We start from the raw sequence: 16,719 nt of genomic DNA on the forward strand, positions 1-16,719 counted from the left end.
GTGAGTCCTCTACATACACCTACAGTCCACATGTAACAAAATAGTATCGGTAAGGGGTGAGAGTAGAATTCTTGAAAAAAGGGTCAAACAAATGTGCAAAATGCAAAACTAAAGCTATTTAAGTAAGTGCAAAACTATGTAGTCATTATTTTGTATGTCTATGCCTCTCTTTATCCATCCCATAATTATTTGCCTTATTAGCAGCTGCTTATCTCTGGTCACTAAATGTAAGTTTACCATTTACCAATAGCCCCCAGTATTTTCACACTGAGGTTTTGCATAGTAAATTCACAGTTTAGAACATAATTCTACTTTTTGTTTCCATGACCCAAGTACATTACATTACATTTAGCTACATTAAACTTCATTAGCAATTTTTCTGCCCAATCTTCCAGCCTCCACAAATCCTGCTTTTTTATTATACTATCTGCCTCTGTATTAATTACTTTACTTTTAGCTTAGCATCATCATCAAATAATGAAACTTTACTGTTTGAACTCTCTATGAGGTCATTGATAAAAATTTTACATAGAAGGGAGCCCAATGCTGACCTCCCACCTTGGTACCAAACTTGTAAATTCAACTTAATCTGAGAATGTGCCATTAATGACAACCCTCTATTTTGAGTAAACCAATTTACCAAACTTCCAATAGCATCTTCTCATTCTCATAATCTTCTCTGCCATTAGGTCACATACGTACATACATTAGGGGTAGATTTATCAAGCTGTCTGAAAGTCAAAATATTCTTAGTTGCCCATGGCAACCAATCACAGCTCCCCTTTAAAAATTCATGGGCACTGGTAAAATGAAAGCTGAGCTGTAATTGGTTGACATGGGCAACTATGAATATTGTGACTTTCAGACAGCATGATAAATCTGCCCCATATAGTTAAATCTTTGAAAATTGCACATAAAAATCCAATGTATTCTGTGACAGTTGGGTTGGGTTGGACTTGCAATTTAAGAAAGACAACATATTTTCATCAGTAGCATTTTAGGAAAGAAAAAGTTGCAGCATAATATCTATCTCTACATTTTAATAATGTAAAGGGATATCACGGTTAATAAAGAAAACTAAAGTCCTATGATCTCTGGATTGTAGTCACAGTTGCAAATCCTGATAAACGCTGACACTAAACCTACGTGACTATTTCTCACTCTATGCTATTCCACATGTTTACTAAATGAGGGTTTTAGGACTTTGATAAGTTTTGCATTTAAAGTTAGAGAGGAAGGGGTTCATATCATAGGACTTGTAACACACATATGGCTAGCGCTTTATTGTGCTTGCCAAGGCAATGTCAAGGCACAACTCTAACAAAATAATAGCATTGCCACTTTTGCCTGTATACCTCTCCAACGACCATGAAGAATTTACAAAAATGTGTTTTCAGATCAATCTGTCCTTTTCCTCAAGAACCTGTACAAGAGCTTATACTGACCTTGAAAGCATTGAAAAAGTTTTAATAATGCATACCATCCTGTTATTACTCTGGCTACACAAGGTCAGTGGCAGTGCCCATTGCATCTTGTTCTTTCTTTATTCATGTAAATACTGTACATTTATTCATATACATACATAAATAGATGCCGCAATCATTAGCATAACTTGATTTAAGATTTGTTTTACGACTATAAAACCAATTAAGTTTATTTTCATTGAATGGTAACATAACCATTGAATGGCTACAATACACGGCATAACAGCCTTATGGTCACAAATAAGGACATATAGGTTATCACTTTGTCATACAATGGGGCAAATTTACATTTGTTGGGGTAATTAAACTTTTATATAGAATCCACCAAAATTTTCTGTTATTTTGCTCAGATTTTGACAAATTTTAGGCATAAAGATAGTTCAGGCTCAAAATCAAAAAGGGATTGAAGTAGGAGTTACATAATAAAAAGTCCAAAAATTCGACAGATCACAGCTATCCTCTTTGTGTCCACTGTGCTAACATAGTTAAGTTATTTCCTCTCCGGCTACACGGACAACATATACCTACAAGACAGATCCTTGAACAGTGCTTTACAAAATTGTCTTGTGGCTTATGTCACAAGTATTCAGCCTTTCCACTTAAAGAAACAGGAATAGTATCCAGACAGGAAGCATCGTGGGAATTGAGCAGTACCTGATTTTTCTTTTGAGACCATTGTGACACAACCCATTTTCCAATAAACAATATATCAGGGAGTGGCAAAAACAATTTTGATGATTTTGAAAGGCTGCACGTAAAATAAATCAGGCTACACGTAAAATAAATCAGTCTTAAATTGTAGGGACAGAGACTAGACAGCTAAAAATTAAGATGTGGATCTTGAAAAATTTGACAGTGATTTTGTTAATGTCCACTGCTCATTGGGAGTGAAGATAGAGAATAGTAAGCACGATTGACACAGAAGACAGAAATAGTCAGAATAATGTGAAAGCAAAGAAATACTTGCAAACAATTATAGCAGCTTTAGTGTCTGACACAGAGCCATATGGCCTTATTGATAACAGGACACACAGAATACCTGATCCCTCTAACATAATGTAACCAGAGATGTTAAAGCTCAAATTCACTTTCAACGTAAGGAAACTCTAATATAAATGTGCAGAAAACAACTAGCCTGGCAAAAGTTAAAACAAGAAAAGATAACAATGCATTTTTAAATTCCAAATAACCCCTGTAAAAGCCCCTTAAAACAAGGAAAGATAACAACAGACTGGAATATAATACCATAGGCATGGCAGTAGTATAATAGCTAAACAGTGACTTTTAGGGCAATAAGAACCAATAGCCATGTACAAGTAATACAACTATAGTAGTGCAAATACGATAGAGAATTTGGCATTAATATGGCATTAATGTGAGTGGTATACTCATAACTTCTGGTGCCGCCACTTCTGGTGTAAATCTGATGCATCTGGGGTCCCCTCCTGGGGAGGCCCAGACGGTTGAGGTTAGCAGAAGAGAATGGGGGGGGGCTGAAGGAGGTATGAGGGCGAATGACCTAGGGATACTGGAGGTACGGCTTTAGGTCATGCAGGAATAAGAGGGTGACATCTATCCTCCTGAGCAGACGTGAAGAGCAAGCTGGAATTCCGATCTGTAGGGCAGGTTATGTACCCTCAACAGGTCTAACAGAGGTCGTAAGGCAGCACGTTGCCAGGATAAAGCCTGAGAGATCCAGCAGAATCTTGAGCTAGTACAGGATTTACTTTTGGTTTTTTAGTTTTGACATGCCATCTGTTTTTTTAAGGGAGTAGAAATTAATTAAGCACACAACATCCCTTGGATTTTGTGAGTTCAGATCAGGGAGTTGAAGGACTCGATGAGCTCTGTAAATTTCGAGGCCGGTCAAGGACACTTTTGAGAATTTCAGTGACTGTGGAGAACAGAGATGCAGGTTGGACAGATTTGGGTAAGCCTTTAATGTGCTGGTTATTGCACCTGCTTCTATTCTCTATATCGTCCATATGCTGCTGTAGCGCACATATTTGCACTTTCTTGCACGGCCTCCAGCCCTAGATTAGTAGAAGATTGTGCCTGATCCAGGTCATCTACACTAGCCGCCAGGGAACTAACAATTTTAGAAGCAAATTGTGACTCATCCTCCTTGGTGTGTAGGGAGAAAAGTAGAGATTGGATGTCCTGCACCATGTCTAAACCAGTCTGTTCCCTTGAGAGGCTGGGAGTGGAGTTCCTGTAATCAGAGCTAGGGCTGGTGCTGAGTTAGGGGGACTTTCAGAGTCTGCTTGGTTAACCTTGCAGGTGGGTGCTGGAGGGTAGGGAGGTGAAGGTACTACTTGCTAGGAAGTGGAGATAGCATATGCCGGGGCCTGCAGGGTTGGGGTAGCTGGGTTAAGGAAGGCCAGTTGTCCAGAGGAAGGGGTACTAGGAAGTGGAGATGGCATATGCCGGGGCCTGCAGGGCTGGGGTAGCAGGGTTAAGGAAGGCCAGTTGCCCAGAGGAAGGGGTACTCACCTCCATAGGAGCTGATACTATGGGATCGGTGGTAAGTATGGCTTGTTCCCCTGAGCCATATGGCTGTGCTAGTACTCATAAAGGGTGGGCCATCCAGGATGAAACTTTGGGAGGTGCCAGCATGTGTAAGGCTGGTGAGGCTGGTTTCAGCGGAGCGAATGGTTGCACTCCTGCGGAGAGCTGTGGTACCAGTGTAGGCTGTATATATGTGATTCTTTATAATGAAGAAATAAACAATCATTGATTTTTATCAACATATGGGGCAGATTTATCAAGTGTCTGAAAGTCAGAATATTTCTAGTTGCCCATGGCAACCAATCACAGCTCCCCTTATGAAAATATTCATGAGCACTGGTAAAATGAAAGCTGAGCGGTGATTGGTTGCCATGGGCAACTAGAAATATTCTGACTTTCAGACACTTGATAAATCTGCCCCTGGTTTCCTTTTTTTTTCTCCAAATTTGCTGCCTACTAACCATAGGAGTCCTGTGTGCTGCTTTTGTTATTTAAGAAAAAGCAAAAATACAGTGATTGAATCTTTAGTTTTTCATATTAATTTGTAAAATAGAACCCATACATATTCAATAATTTACTTATATATTCATAATCCATACATGTACTTTATATATTACATGTATATTCTATGAAATATTTATGTTTAATTATACATTTTACTGCAAGGTAAAATACACTAACCGTTACAGCTTTCACAAAAATTATTCAGAGAATAAATCCAGTTTAAAGGTGTGAGCATAAATTATGTTGAACAACCTTGAGTAAATGAACATCTGAACTTGTGTCATAGCTCTCGCTTTCTGTGTGAATTGATTTGTGACATTTTCTATGACTATCTCCATTTAAAGTATATTAATGATTTATAATTGGATTTTAGGAAAAAACATAACAATTCATTATTAGGTGACACATTATCTGTGCATATTTTACGCGAACCTGACTAATTTACCGAAGTTTAAATATTACTCTTCCTCATCTTTCAAGAGAACAAATCTTGAATTATAATGTAATTGTTCCTCTTATGAATAAGATTTAAATGGATAAACTCTTGATCATCTGTAGAAAGTCACCTAGAAAAGTGTTTTCAATTCACTCAGTTTGACTTTAAAACATGCCTTTCTTTCTTACTCAATTTTACAATTGCAGATAACCTTTTTATCATTTGATCAAATAAGCAGATGCTGGAAAGTCTAATTCATTCTACCAACACCTGTTGTATTAATTAGAATTTTACATAACAATAACATGTAATTAATGTACAATGCAGTGATTAAGAGTTTAGCTTTATATCCGGGTATATAAAAAGTTTTATTTTATTGACCTTTATATTTTTCAGGCGTATTTAGTGTCCCCATTTTTAAATCCCATGGCTAAACTGCCAGGTTTAATAAGAACACTGCCAATTTAACTGGTCCTTTTATGAGGAATATTAGACACACTCTTGTCTTTTGTGTCACAGTCTTTTGTACATCAGATGGCTTAGACAGCTTGAGAACTGTGGCAAATGAAGTGTTGATGTCTACAATTTATATATGACCTGTTATTTACAAATTTCGTGAAACTTTTTTCTGTTTTTTTTTTTACACAAGGAGAGAATTGAGGTAAATTTTTGCCAAATTTGCCACTTTTTAAAAAGTTGCACTTCATAAACTGTCTACTGCATAAAGAATACAGGTGACAAGAGCTTTCTGGGTGTGTAAGACTCCCCCATTACACCCAAGGATAAATCTGCAACATGTGTTGCACTTTTGAAGTGTTTTTAATTTGTGTGCGTTATATTACACTTGGCAGTCAAATAAAATTTACTTATTTTTGTACTTAGGCCTGTTTATGCATCTTCATTTTCTGGTAGTGACATATGTAATACTTATATTAATTAGTGGTCTAAATTTATCTCAAAGTTATTCTGCACCAAATTTCTCAAAGTGTTTGCCGCTGGATAATGATTTTCAAGCGGTCTAGTTTTACTTTGCACCTCCTGTTCGTTGCTTAGTTTACGCCAGAAAATTGTGCCAAAATTATTTTGAAAATGTAAGTTTTGATGCACAAAAAGTTCACAACTTGATACCTTACATGTTTATGATTTTCATTGTTTATCTTTATATCAGTTCCAGGGAAAGCTTTGTGATACTTAGGTTTTTAAATTTATTTATTTTTGTAAGGTTTTTTTTTTACTATTTGTTAAATCCCCAAAGGTACTTTAATACTATGGGGTCTGATCGAACCAAACATATACTTCCATACCACAGTATAACAATGACAATGCCTAGAGTCTTTTAAAGACTCCAAGCTATCATGGCAACAGATTTTCATTCCCTGATGATGTCACGGGTAGCAATACTGTTACATGCCACCAGCAGCTTAGTCACTGGCAGGTAAAGAATTAACATCCGCAATCAGCAAACTCTGCAGTTTGCAGTTTTGAAACTGATCAGTGAGCACTCGGTTTTGGGGAACACTTAGAGATCATTTATCTTAGTCTTTTAGTTTATATTCCCCACCTTGTTGGTGCATTTGCATATTTATGTTAAGTTTTTCAGCTTTGCACCTGATATATCTTTAGAATCCAGATGTGACATATTTAAAAGTCCAAATTTTTTCGCAAATTACAGTAAAATATCTCCATTTTGGTGCAAGTAAACTTCTCTCTCCAGCAGACATCATGCTCTAAGATATATCCAATGAGTCCAAAACTCGGAAAAAGATAACTGACCACTTAGTATTTTGTAGAGAATGCTTTACAGCTGCTTCGGTCAATGTAGAACTTGGATTCTATGGTTATTGCACAATTTTCACTGTAATAAAGTTAACAATATTAGGCTATACTAGAATACTTATAAGAGGAACCGCAGTCCCACATAGATAGTGCTCATACTATTGTATGAATGTTGAGTTGCGCTAAAACTCTTGGCAGAGAAACGGTCAAGTAATGGAATAACTTCTAGAAAAGTCAACACGTCATCCACATCGCAAATAATGGAAGGATGAGGGATAGTCTATGTTCACACCAAAAGACGCAACAGTCTCTCCAAATGTTCCCGGAATCCCTCCACTCCTCAACAAAAGGCTTTGCTTCCAAGGTGTGTTCGTAGTGCAGATTACCTAAGAGTGTTTCCCGAAATTAAGTTATTAAAATGTACCCAGAAACAATGTTTAAAACAGGTCTGCATTAAAAGTCACTCCAAGTAACTCAGCCCAACCCAGGGTTTCAATATTTGTGGCTTCTTCAGGGAAATAGTACATGTCAGCAAGTTTGCCCAGAAACCTCTTCAATACAGTAAATCACTGATTTGTGTTTGACAAGTAATGGCGACTGCTGTTAACTTTTTTCCCTATTCATTCTGGACTTTCATGACCAAGCATTTTTTCCCTTGATCACATTCCAAGAGTCAGACCTTGAAGTTCAATTTATTGTAGCTTAGAAGACTTCATTACATGGCAGATGTTGAAGCTACCGTTTGGTCTCTGGCTGTCATTACAAGTCATAAGAACCATATGATCACATTTCAGATATCAAATTCTAGGGTCCCAAAGACGATTTTATTAAGCATATACAGAGGGTTAAATGGGTTTTGTCCTCTTGGTATTTAATTCAGTTCATCTGCCATGTACATTCATTTCTTCAATTGGATGTTTTTAAAAATGTTCTTATACAAAGATAATTTCCTATAAATGTAGACATGTTTTACCCTAGAAATAAGATTGTTGTCCTTGTATGCAACCATTGCTGCTGAAGGGAATGCACAAAGAAACAAACTGATTTTACATTTGAAATATCCAAGAGTTACTGCATGTCCATCCAGGTGGTCAGGCAAATCAATAGTGCATGTCTGGCTACCGCTGCCAGAGTGCAGGGGGGACATATCCAAGAACTGGTATCTTGTTTCTAAGGGACCACACAGGTACATTAATGGAAAATCAACTTCACACAGTAACATTATTTTTGATAATGTGCAATTGAAGAAATGGCCATACAAATGAAAAGAGCAGACCCAATTTCACTGGACTGGGTTCATAATAGGATAGGGAGGTCCTTTCCATACCACTACCACACATGCAGACAATCAGATATCCACAAAAACACAATAAGTTATGCAAAATATCAAAGCATTTGTATACAAAATGATACATGCCAAAAACTGATACTGTGCATGAAAGTAAAGTCCATTAGTAGTCCTTCAAAAGTCCACGGCGATGTGCTCACGCCAATCTCATCCATGTGGCTAGGTCTCGGCTGAATGTTCGGAGTGGATTGCTGTACAGTGTAATGGACTTTTGAAGTTAAATTAAATGTGAATGTCTAGATGGGAATACGCCTTTAAAGTTGTTTGGTGACCACAATAACAAAAAAAAAAACGATCAAAAAATATTTTTGGTCATTAAAGCTTCAGTAACTGAGATTACTGGCATATCAATATAATATGGATACACAGATTTACCACATATACTTCTAAAGGGTAAAAAAAATAATGGAAATGTTTTAAATTTCAATGAAAGCAGATGAGTTTCACTCTTTTTGCTTCCTGCCAACTTTGGTTGCCATTTTATTTTTAATTTCCACTCACATAGTATCAATATTCTTCTAAACTATTTGTCAGTAATACCATTTAATATTTCTAGTCAATTGTAATAATATTCCAAAACAGTTATCCCACATGTATATTTATATATTAAAATGTGTGCATAAAATAATGTTTTATCATAGCATTATCTTTTATTAGCTGGCTTTTTATAAAAGCGATGCCAAACATTCAGGTTGTGCTCTACAAGAAATGAAGCTTATAGCTTATAGAACAGCACAGAAAGCAAATAATGCTACATCAACCTTTTATGTGTGGCACAAAAAGATGTGTAAAATGAATGGCATAAAATAATGTCACAGAATACTATGCATTCTACCTAATGAGAATGTTACTCAGAAGTATATGTTATGCACCTATTATTCAATTGTAAATGCTGAGCTCCTGTCACCTTAGTGCTTATGTTAAAGTCAAAGCTTCTTTACTGTTGGATATTAGAAACTCCTACAGAATGCCAGCTTATGCAATGATGAAAATCTAACATTCAAAAGAGTTGAACAGAAATCCAGTGACGTTGAAGACAATGAATCAAACAGTATGTGGGCCAATTTTATAACTACATCTAAGCTCATTCTTCAATATATAATTAGATAAACCAACATTTTGCATAATTTATTTACATTGGAACTATTATTATGAACTTAGATTTTTTTTCTTCACTGAGCAAATGACGCTTCCTTTTTTTAGATGGTTACCAATTTTTATGTATGTAGGACCATTAGGGATTTCATAGACATAGTATAAAACAGTTTTGAATGGTTTGAAGACATTCGGTTTAAAAAATTCTGTATATTTTTTTAGAACACCATTACAAACAGCGCAGCTTTTTTAAACCTACATGTGATCTTGTAAAACAATATCCAAGATACAACTTTAAAATTATTCTTGTATAGTATGAAATACTTAACAATAAAGTCTATCTGATCAAGGTCGTGGTCATATACAGGCCCAAAAGCCGTTTTATATATGGTTTTTGGTAATCAGAGGGCAGTGATATAGATTTTCTGCTGGGTTCCAGAAGCTTTACCTTGCACCTTTGAGACTTTATGAGACTTTATGTTTCTGAATCAAAGTAGCTAAAGAATAGAAAATAGAATCTGCCACAGCCGATCGAAAATAACACCAAGTCAGGGGAAGGAAAACAAATCTTTACCACTTTTGTTGCAATTGAAAATTATATATTTATATATATTTCTTTTATCTTTATTTTCTGTATGGAATATGAATATTTTGTGAAATTGGCTCTTTGGTTATACTTTTGCGACTTTTTGAGATCTTCACGTCAACTTACTGTGCACTATTCCATTAATCATCCTTGTTAAGCACAGTTCATTCTAGTATGGGAACACTCTACCTTTTCGGTCAAAGTTACAGAAACTAAAAAAACTGTTGGTGAATGAAAGGACTCCCGTTCACCTTCCATTCCATTATACAATGAACTCAACTCAATGGGGCAGTTCATTACTTAGATGTTATTATTTGGGGAAAAATACTATAGCTATGTTGCAATTTTATATGCTTTTTAATAATGTTTGGTAAAATTGGAAATGAAGAATGCATGTATGAGTGAGCAGCAGACACTTTTCGTCGCTGGGATGGGATGTTGTGTCTTTTTTTAGAATGAAGTAAACTTTAAATAGAAAGTGAAACTTCTTTCATTCTACCTTCTTTTCTCTTTTGCATTCTGTGTATGGAAGAGGACATTTCACTATGTTTATGTTTGGAAAAAGTGTTTCAAGTAGTGACATCAGCTGTGCATGTTGGACCAATAAATGACCAAGGAGTGGGCAATGAAACTGCGTAATCAGTTGTGACTTTGAGCCTATTGCTGGATTTATATGTTAATTTTGAAAAACCACCAGTGTGTACACATGTAAACCTCGTATAATACATGTTAAAGGTTTTCAAAAACTTATATCGGAAGACAATTATAAGTACCGTAAAAAATTTATTAATTGAATATGATTGCAGTATCCAGAGGAACCCTTCCGTTCATTCAGAACATCTCAACAGTCAAAACACAGCTTATCAGGTTCTTAAGATCTTATGATCAATAGAGATGAACATAAATGAATAGTGGCATGATTTTGACCATCGTCAGAAACACAGAAGTTTTAGAATGCAGTTTTAGAATGCAGCAGACTGCATGTTCACATGTAGTAACCTGCAGGAAAGTGTACAATACCCTTAGCAGAGGCATCTATAGCCACCAGGGGATGGATGCAACTCAATTGTAAAGGAACCCTTTTGTTCATTGAGAACATTTTTTCCTTAGGATAGTGAAGGTAAAAACACTGCTCATCAGGTTCTTAAGATCTCAGGGTCAATAAAATTAACATGGGCTGGACACAACTCTTTTTTCAGATCTGGCTAATTCTCCATAGAAGTGCTCATCAGGTCAGCTTGGAAAAACCAAAAACATCCACAGAAAGATTGCTTAACCCCTACAGGACTCAGCCTCTTTTGGCCTTAAGGACACAGCCCCATTTTTTAAATCTGACCTGTGTCACTATAAGTGGTTATAGCTTTGGAACGCTATGAGATATCCAAGGGATTTTGAGATTGTTTTCTCGTGACACATTGTACTTCAAATTAGTTTAAAAATTTGGATGAAATCTTTTGCGTTTAGTTATGAAAAAAAAAAAATTTGGAAAAAATTCTTTATTTTAAACAATCTAAATTCTCTACTTTTGATGCAGACAGTCATAGCACCCAAATAAATTCAGAATTTGGGTGCCATTTTTCACATTTTTTGTAAAATCACCACAACCTGTATTTAGATGGACCTGCTCAAATTCTAATTGACACTGAGAGGCCTAAATAATAGCGAGACTCATAAATTACCCCATCATGGAAACTACACCCCTCAATGTATGAAAAACCACTTTTAAGAAGTTTGTTAACCCTTTAGGTGTTTTATAGGGGTTAAAACAAAATGGAGGTGCAGTCTGCAAATTGTAATATTTTTTCACAATACATTCATTTTGGGTGGAAAATTAAACATTTACAATGGATTAAATGAAAAAAGGCTCCACAAAGTTTGTTACCCAATCTCTCCCGAGTATACGGATACCCCATATGTGGTGGTAACCTCTATGGGTGCACGGCCGGGCATAGAAGGGAAGGAGGCGCAATCCAGATCAGATTTGCTATGTCACATTGTACAGGCTATAATTTTTTTTTTTTTAATGTGGACCTATAGCGGCTTATTTCTTTTGCCACATGAGATGCACTTTTCTGGTACTTAATTTTGGGGAATCTATAGGCTAATTGGTAAGATTTTATTAACTCTTTGTTGGTGGAGGAAATGAAAATCATCACTTTTTTGGAAGATTTTTATGTTTTGGTTTTTTTTTGGCCTTTTACCATACCATAAAAATAGTATATTATTTTTATTCTATGGGTCGCCACAATTACAAAAAGACCTCATTTATATAGATTTTTTATTTTTTCCCATTTGTACTGGAAAAAAGTAATTTGGCAAAAATGTTGTTAATTTTAGCATCACCGTCTTTCATATACATAACTTTTTTATTTTTCGCCTCACAAATCTGTTTAAGGGCTTATTTTTTGCGAGAGGGATTGTTCTTTTTAGTGGTCTTATTTTTCACTTTTTTCAGCATTTTTTATAGGGTATTAATTGAAAATTATCTTTTTTTTTTGAGCTTTTTTTTTTTTTTTTTTTTACGGGGTTCACTTTGCGGATCCAATAACGATTCTGTTTTATTATGCAGATTGTTACAGATGCAGGGATACCAAATATGTGGGGGTTTTGTTGTTCATTTCAGCATCACCATTAGAGATGAGCGAGCACTAAAATGCTCGAGTGCACGTTATTCGAGACAAACTTTTCCCGATGTTTGAGGGCTCGTCTCGAATAACGAACCACATTGAAGTCAATGGGAGACTCGAGCATTTTTCAAGGGGACCAAGGGTCTGCACAGGGAAGCTTGGCCAAACACATTGAAACCTCAGAAAATGATGGAAACACCACGGGAATGGACAGGAAACAGCAGGGGCAGCATGCATGGATGCCTCTGAGGCTGCTTAATCACACCATTATGCCAAAATTATGGGCAACAGCATGGTGATGACAGAGTGACTGAATGAGGCTAGATAGCATCTAAAACATCCAATAATTGACCCTGACACTATAGAAGATGGCATGCAGAGGCAGCAGCTGCAGGCTAGAGAGTGGCATGGCGACATACCCCAAATGGACTCAGGCTTCAAACCAATGGGTGGCAGAGAAGAACCAAAGGAGGTGAGCAAGCGCTGAAATGATTTCCTATGTGAACAAAAGGTTGACGGTATATTTAGTCGATAACACAGCATGGTGGCGACATAGTGACCAAGTTCCATAACGTATCTGGTGAAACACCCGAAAAATGAGCCTGACACAGCTCGTTTGCTAATTGGATGACATGTGGAGGCAGCCATGGAGACGACTTTCATGATTAAGAGTGACAGTATGGGGCATCCATATTGCGCTGCTATGATTGAAACTTCAGGTCTCCAGCATGGCGGCGACAGATGCGCTGAGTTCCATTATGTATCTGCCTGACAGCTCGTTTGATAAGGGGATGATGTGCTGTATATCCTCTCGCGCTCCAGCGTCTGGGGTATACAGAGTTGAAAGTTGCGCATGGAGACATTGGTGGACACTGTGGAGGATCGTGGAGGCGAAGTGGACAGGAAACAGCAGGGGCAGTATGCATGGATGCCTCTGAGGCTGCCTAATCTTGGGATGGAGCTGGCGGTCCGCTGCCAGGAGAGCTTTCGCCTGTCCAAGCCTCTGTCTCTCGGCTCCTCCCCACCCAAAATTGGCCTGGGGGCCAGAAGCGTTTACTTTGAAAAAATTATCATTTTCAAAGCAGATGGGGGCTACAAACAGCACTTCTAAGAACATTTTGTGTAAGATTAAGTGTAGTACTGTTCTTATAAGTTTTGGTTATGGCGGGTGAGGGGAATGTAAACAGATGCGCAAGAAGCGCTGAAATAATATCGGTAAATGATAAAAGTTTGCCAGTATATTTTGTGGATAACACAGCAGGGTGGCGACAAAGTTAACAAGTTTGATGTGGAAGCCATGAAAACAACCCAAAATTGTGTATAGCAGAACATGTCAAGTACTTGTGTAGCTGATGTCTGTGTATCTCACATGTGTATAGCAGAACATGTCAGGTACTTGTTTAGCTGATGTCTGTGTATCACACATGTGTATAGCAGAACATGTCAGGCACTTGAATAGCTGATGTCTGTGTCTCACACATGTGTATAGCAGAACATGTCAGGTACTTCTGTAGCTGATGTCTGTGTCTCACATGTGCATAACAGAACATGTCAGGCACTTGTGTAGATTTTGTCTGCGTATCTCACATGTGTATAACAGAACATGTCAGGTACTTGTGTAGGTGATGTCTGTGTATCTCATGTGTATAGCAGAACATGTCAGGCACTTGTGTAGCTGATGTCTGTGTCTCATACATGTGTATAGCAGAACATGTCAAGCACTTGTGTAGATGATGTCTGTGTCTCTTACATGTGTATAGCAGAACATGTCAGGTACATGTGTAGATGATGTCTGTGTCTCTCACATGTGTATAGCAGAACACAGCATGTAGCAGGTAAAGCACAGACACTAGCAATGCTTTACTATACATTACACTCAGGCATGAGCAGGGGGAGGAGTGGGAAGGGGTAACGGGGAAGACACCACGTCCTCTGACCATGTGACCAGCCTCATTTACATAATAAAGAAAAGATGATTTTGCAATGGTTAATGTATAAATTAACTAGTTAAAGGCTGGGATGGAATCCTTGTGAGCTGATCCAACAGATAGTGGTAACAGAATTAGTGACAGAGACCTGATGACAGGTATCCTTTAAGTGTGCAGCCATGTAAAGTTTGTTGTTCAGTGCTTTAAAAATATTTTGTAATCGGCTATAGTGTACACTGTATAAAAAGCTTGACTAGTCCAGATTTTCTATATCGTGTTTAATACAAGTCCTGATTATAATTAAATATGCATAATTCCTAGTTTTTTCCTTCTAGGTATCTCTGCTTCATCTTTGTCCTTCCTTGATAAAACTTCAATAGCTTTTCTAGGAAAGCATTTTCTTTCTTTAATGACAGCTTTTAACTTTGATCAATCATCTGAAAACCACACACCTTAGATGAACATGGGTTATTCAAATAGGCTTTGGATTGCTTAACTAGTCAAATATTCGTTGTGTTCAGTGAATGCAACATGATGAACCCTTTGTTCACCGCTATTTAATCTGCATTTTTTTATCCTATGCTTTCATGAGTGTTGGTAATATTTATGACTGCATAGGAATTGACAAGTGAAACCCAACTTTTATTTGTAGTGTTAAAAATGATCAGAAATCACATAAAAACTAAAAAATATTAATTAGACAACCAATTTTTCACAGGTAAATGGCATTAAAAAAGAGGGTATTTGTACATAAGCAAATGACTCTCATCATATTTTATCACACTTGCAGGCAATAATAATTTTTGGTACATGCCCTTTTCCAGCACCATGACAGTAACATATCCATAGAGTTTCAAAGCACAATGACATTTATACCCATACTGTCTTCTAGAGGAGTGACAGTAACTGCATGTGGACACCCATATTGTTATATAGCACAATGACATTAACTGCATGTGTGTAACCATACCGTATTCTAGCACAATGACAAGAACTCCCTCTGACACCTGTTTCAACATTTTTATTTTATTTAATTTGTTTTGTGATTTTATTTTTAAAAGTTAGTAATGTCTTTATTTTATTAATTTATGTTATCATATTAAGTACTTGCCTTACCCCAATATTTGCAAGACAGGTGTCCATTGTCATTACCCCCACTTTGCAGCCCTCTCCACTTTATACTCTTTTTGTACATCCATTTTGGTTCACAAAGTTCTGGTACATGATAGGCCTCTGGCTGAGGGCTCTGATTTGATGGCATCATCAGGGGTGGACTTTCAGATTGCTTCTGTTGACATTACTGGATCAAGTTTACATGTGATGATCAATAATACAGACCTGATTGATTAGGTCTGTAGGTTTTATGTACCATGTACTAGTGCTGTAAATTGGAGGTATCCATCCTTTCTCATTGTCATTTATTCATATAAGTTTTCCTACTACCATATGTAGGTTTTTTTGTTTAAAGTTCAGTCAAACTGAAGTTAATTATTAATTCAAAAAATTATTTTTTTTCCAGGAAAAACAAAGGTTTTTGACAGATGTGTTACACGAAGTGATGCTACTAGATGGACTGGCGAGTTCACATCCAGTTTCCCAGGAAGTTCTTAAGGCAACTGATATTGATCGAGTTTTTGATTGGATTGCATATAAAAAGGTAATTGTCAAATTGAGGACAAATAATTTTCAGTCATGCAGATTTGTGGAGGCCACTACTTGACAGAGTGGCTTCAAAGGAGTGTGATGAGGATCCTTCACAGAGGTATGGGACGAGCTTCAATTTATACTGTGGATTGATTTCATTATGTAAGCTAAATGCCACACAAATTGTTTTTATCATGTTGTAGAAGTTCAGAATTGACTTTCCAGGTGTCAAATGTTAGTACAGAATAAACTTAGTAAATGTAGTTATGCATAATAAACTTTACAAGTGCATTTTCAACATAGTACTACGAAAATTCTATGACTCATTGGGAGAGATTTATAATTTCTCTTTCTAGTATTTTGATCAGTCTAGTTTATTTTTTTGGCTTGTTTCTTATTTCTTTATTGTAGGTATTTTTTTACCTATTTAAATTGGACTTGTGCTTGTTATTCCAACATGTTCCCCTGGTGTGGAGGATACAATTTTTTTTTTAAGTCACACGCTAAGTAACAAAGGGGTGTTCTATTTCTTTCTGTCAAATTCGCCATGTGTACATTTGTGACTGTAAAAAAAATCGTATTTTATTAATGTACCAAACATAATGAGAAAAATATAAATAAAGTCCTGCTAGGACACTTGCATAATGAATCGAAGTGCAAATACTGAAAAATCACAAAAATGCACAAATTTGTCATTGCTCAAAATATAATTTTTAAAATCTACCATAGTAGTAAAAATTAGATACATTTACCCTATTGATTTTTGTGGGGCTAATATACCAT

The 16,719-nt window shown here is 36.6% G+C and overlaps 1 protein-coding gene across 1 annotated transcript in view; it reads left to right on the plus strand.

Moving 5' to 3' along the window:
- TRHDE (thyrotropin releasing hormone degrading enzyme) overlaps positions 1 to 16,719 on the plus strand; it is a 452,112-nt gene that overhangs the window by 243,924 nt on the left and 191,469 nt on the right. Inside the window, exon 6 of the mRNA XM_072146727.1 lies at positions 15,812 to 15,949. Within this exon, the coding sequence (XP_072002828.1) occupies positions 15,812 to 15,949 (138 nt within the window). The remainder of the gene's footprint in view (positions 1 to 15,811; positions 15,950 to 16,719) is intronic.

The sequence above is a fragment of the Engystomops pustulosus genome, chromosome 4 (assembly GCF_040894005.1).
Source record: "Engystomops pustulosus chromosome 4, aEngPut4.maternal, whole genome shotgun sequence".
Lineage (NCBI taxonomy): Eukaryota > Metazoa > Chordata > Amphibia > Anura > Leptodactylidae > Engystomops > Engystomops pustulosus.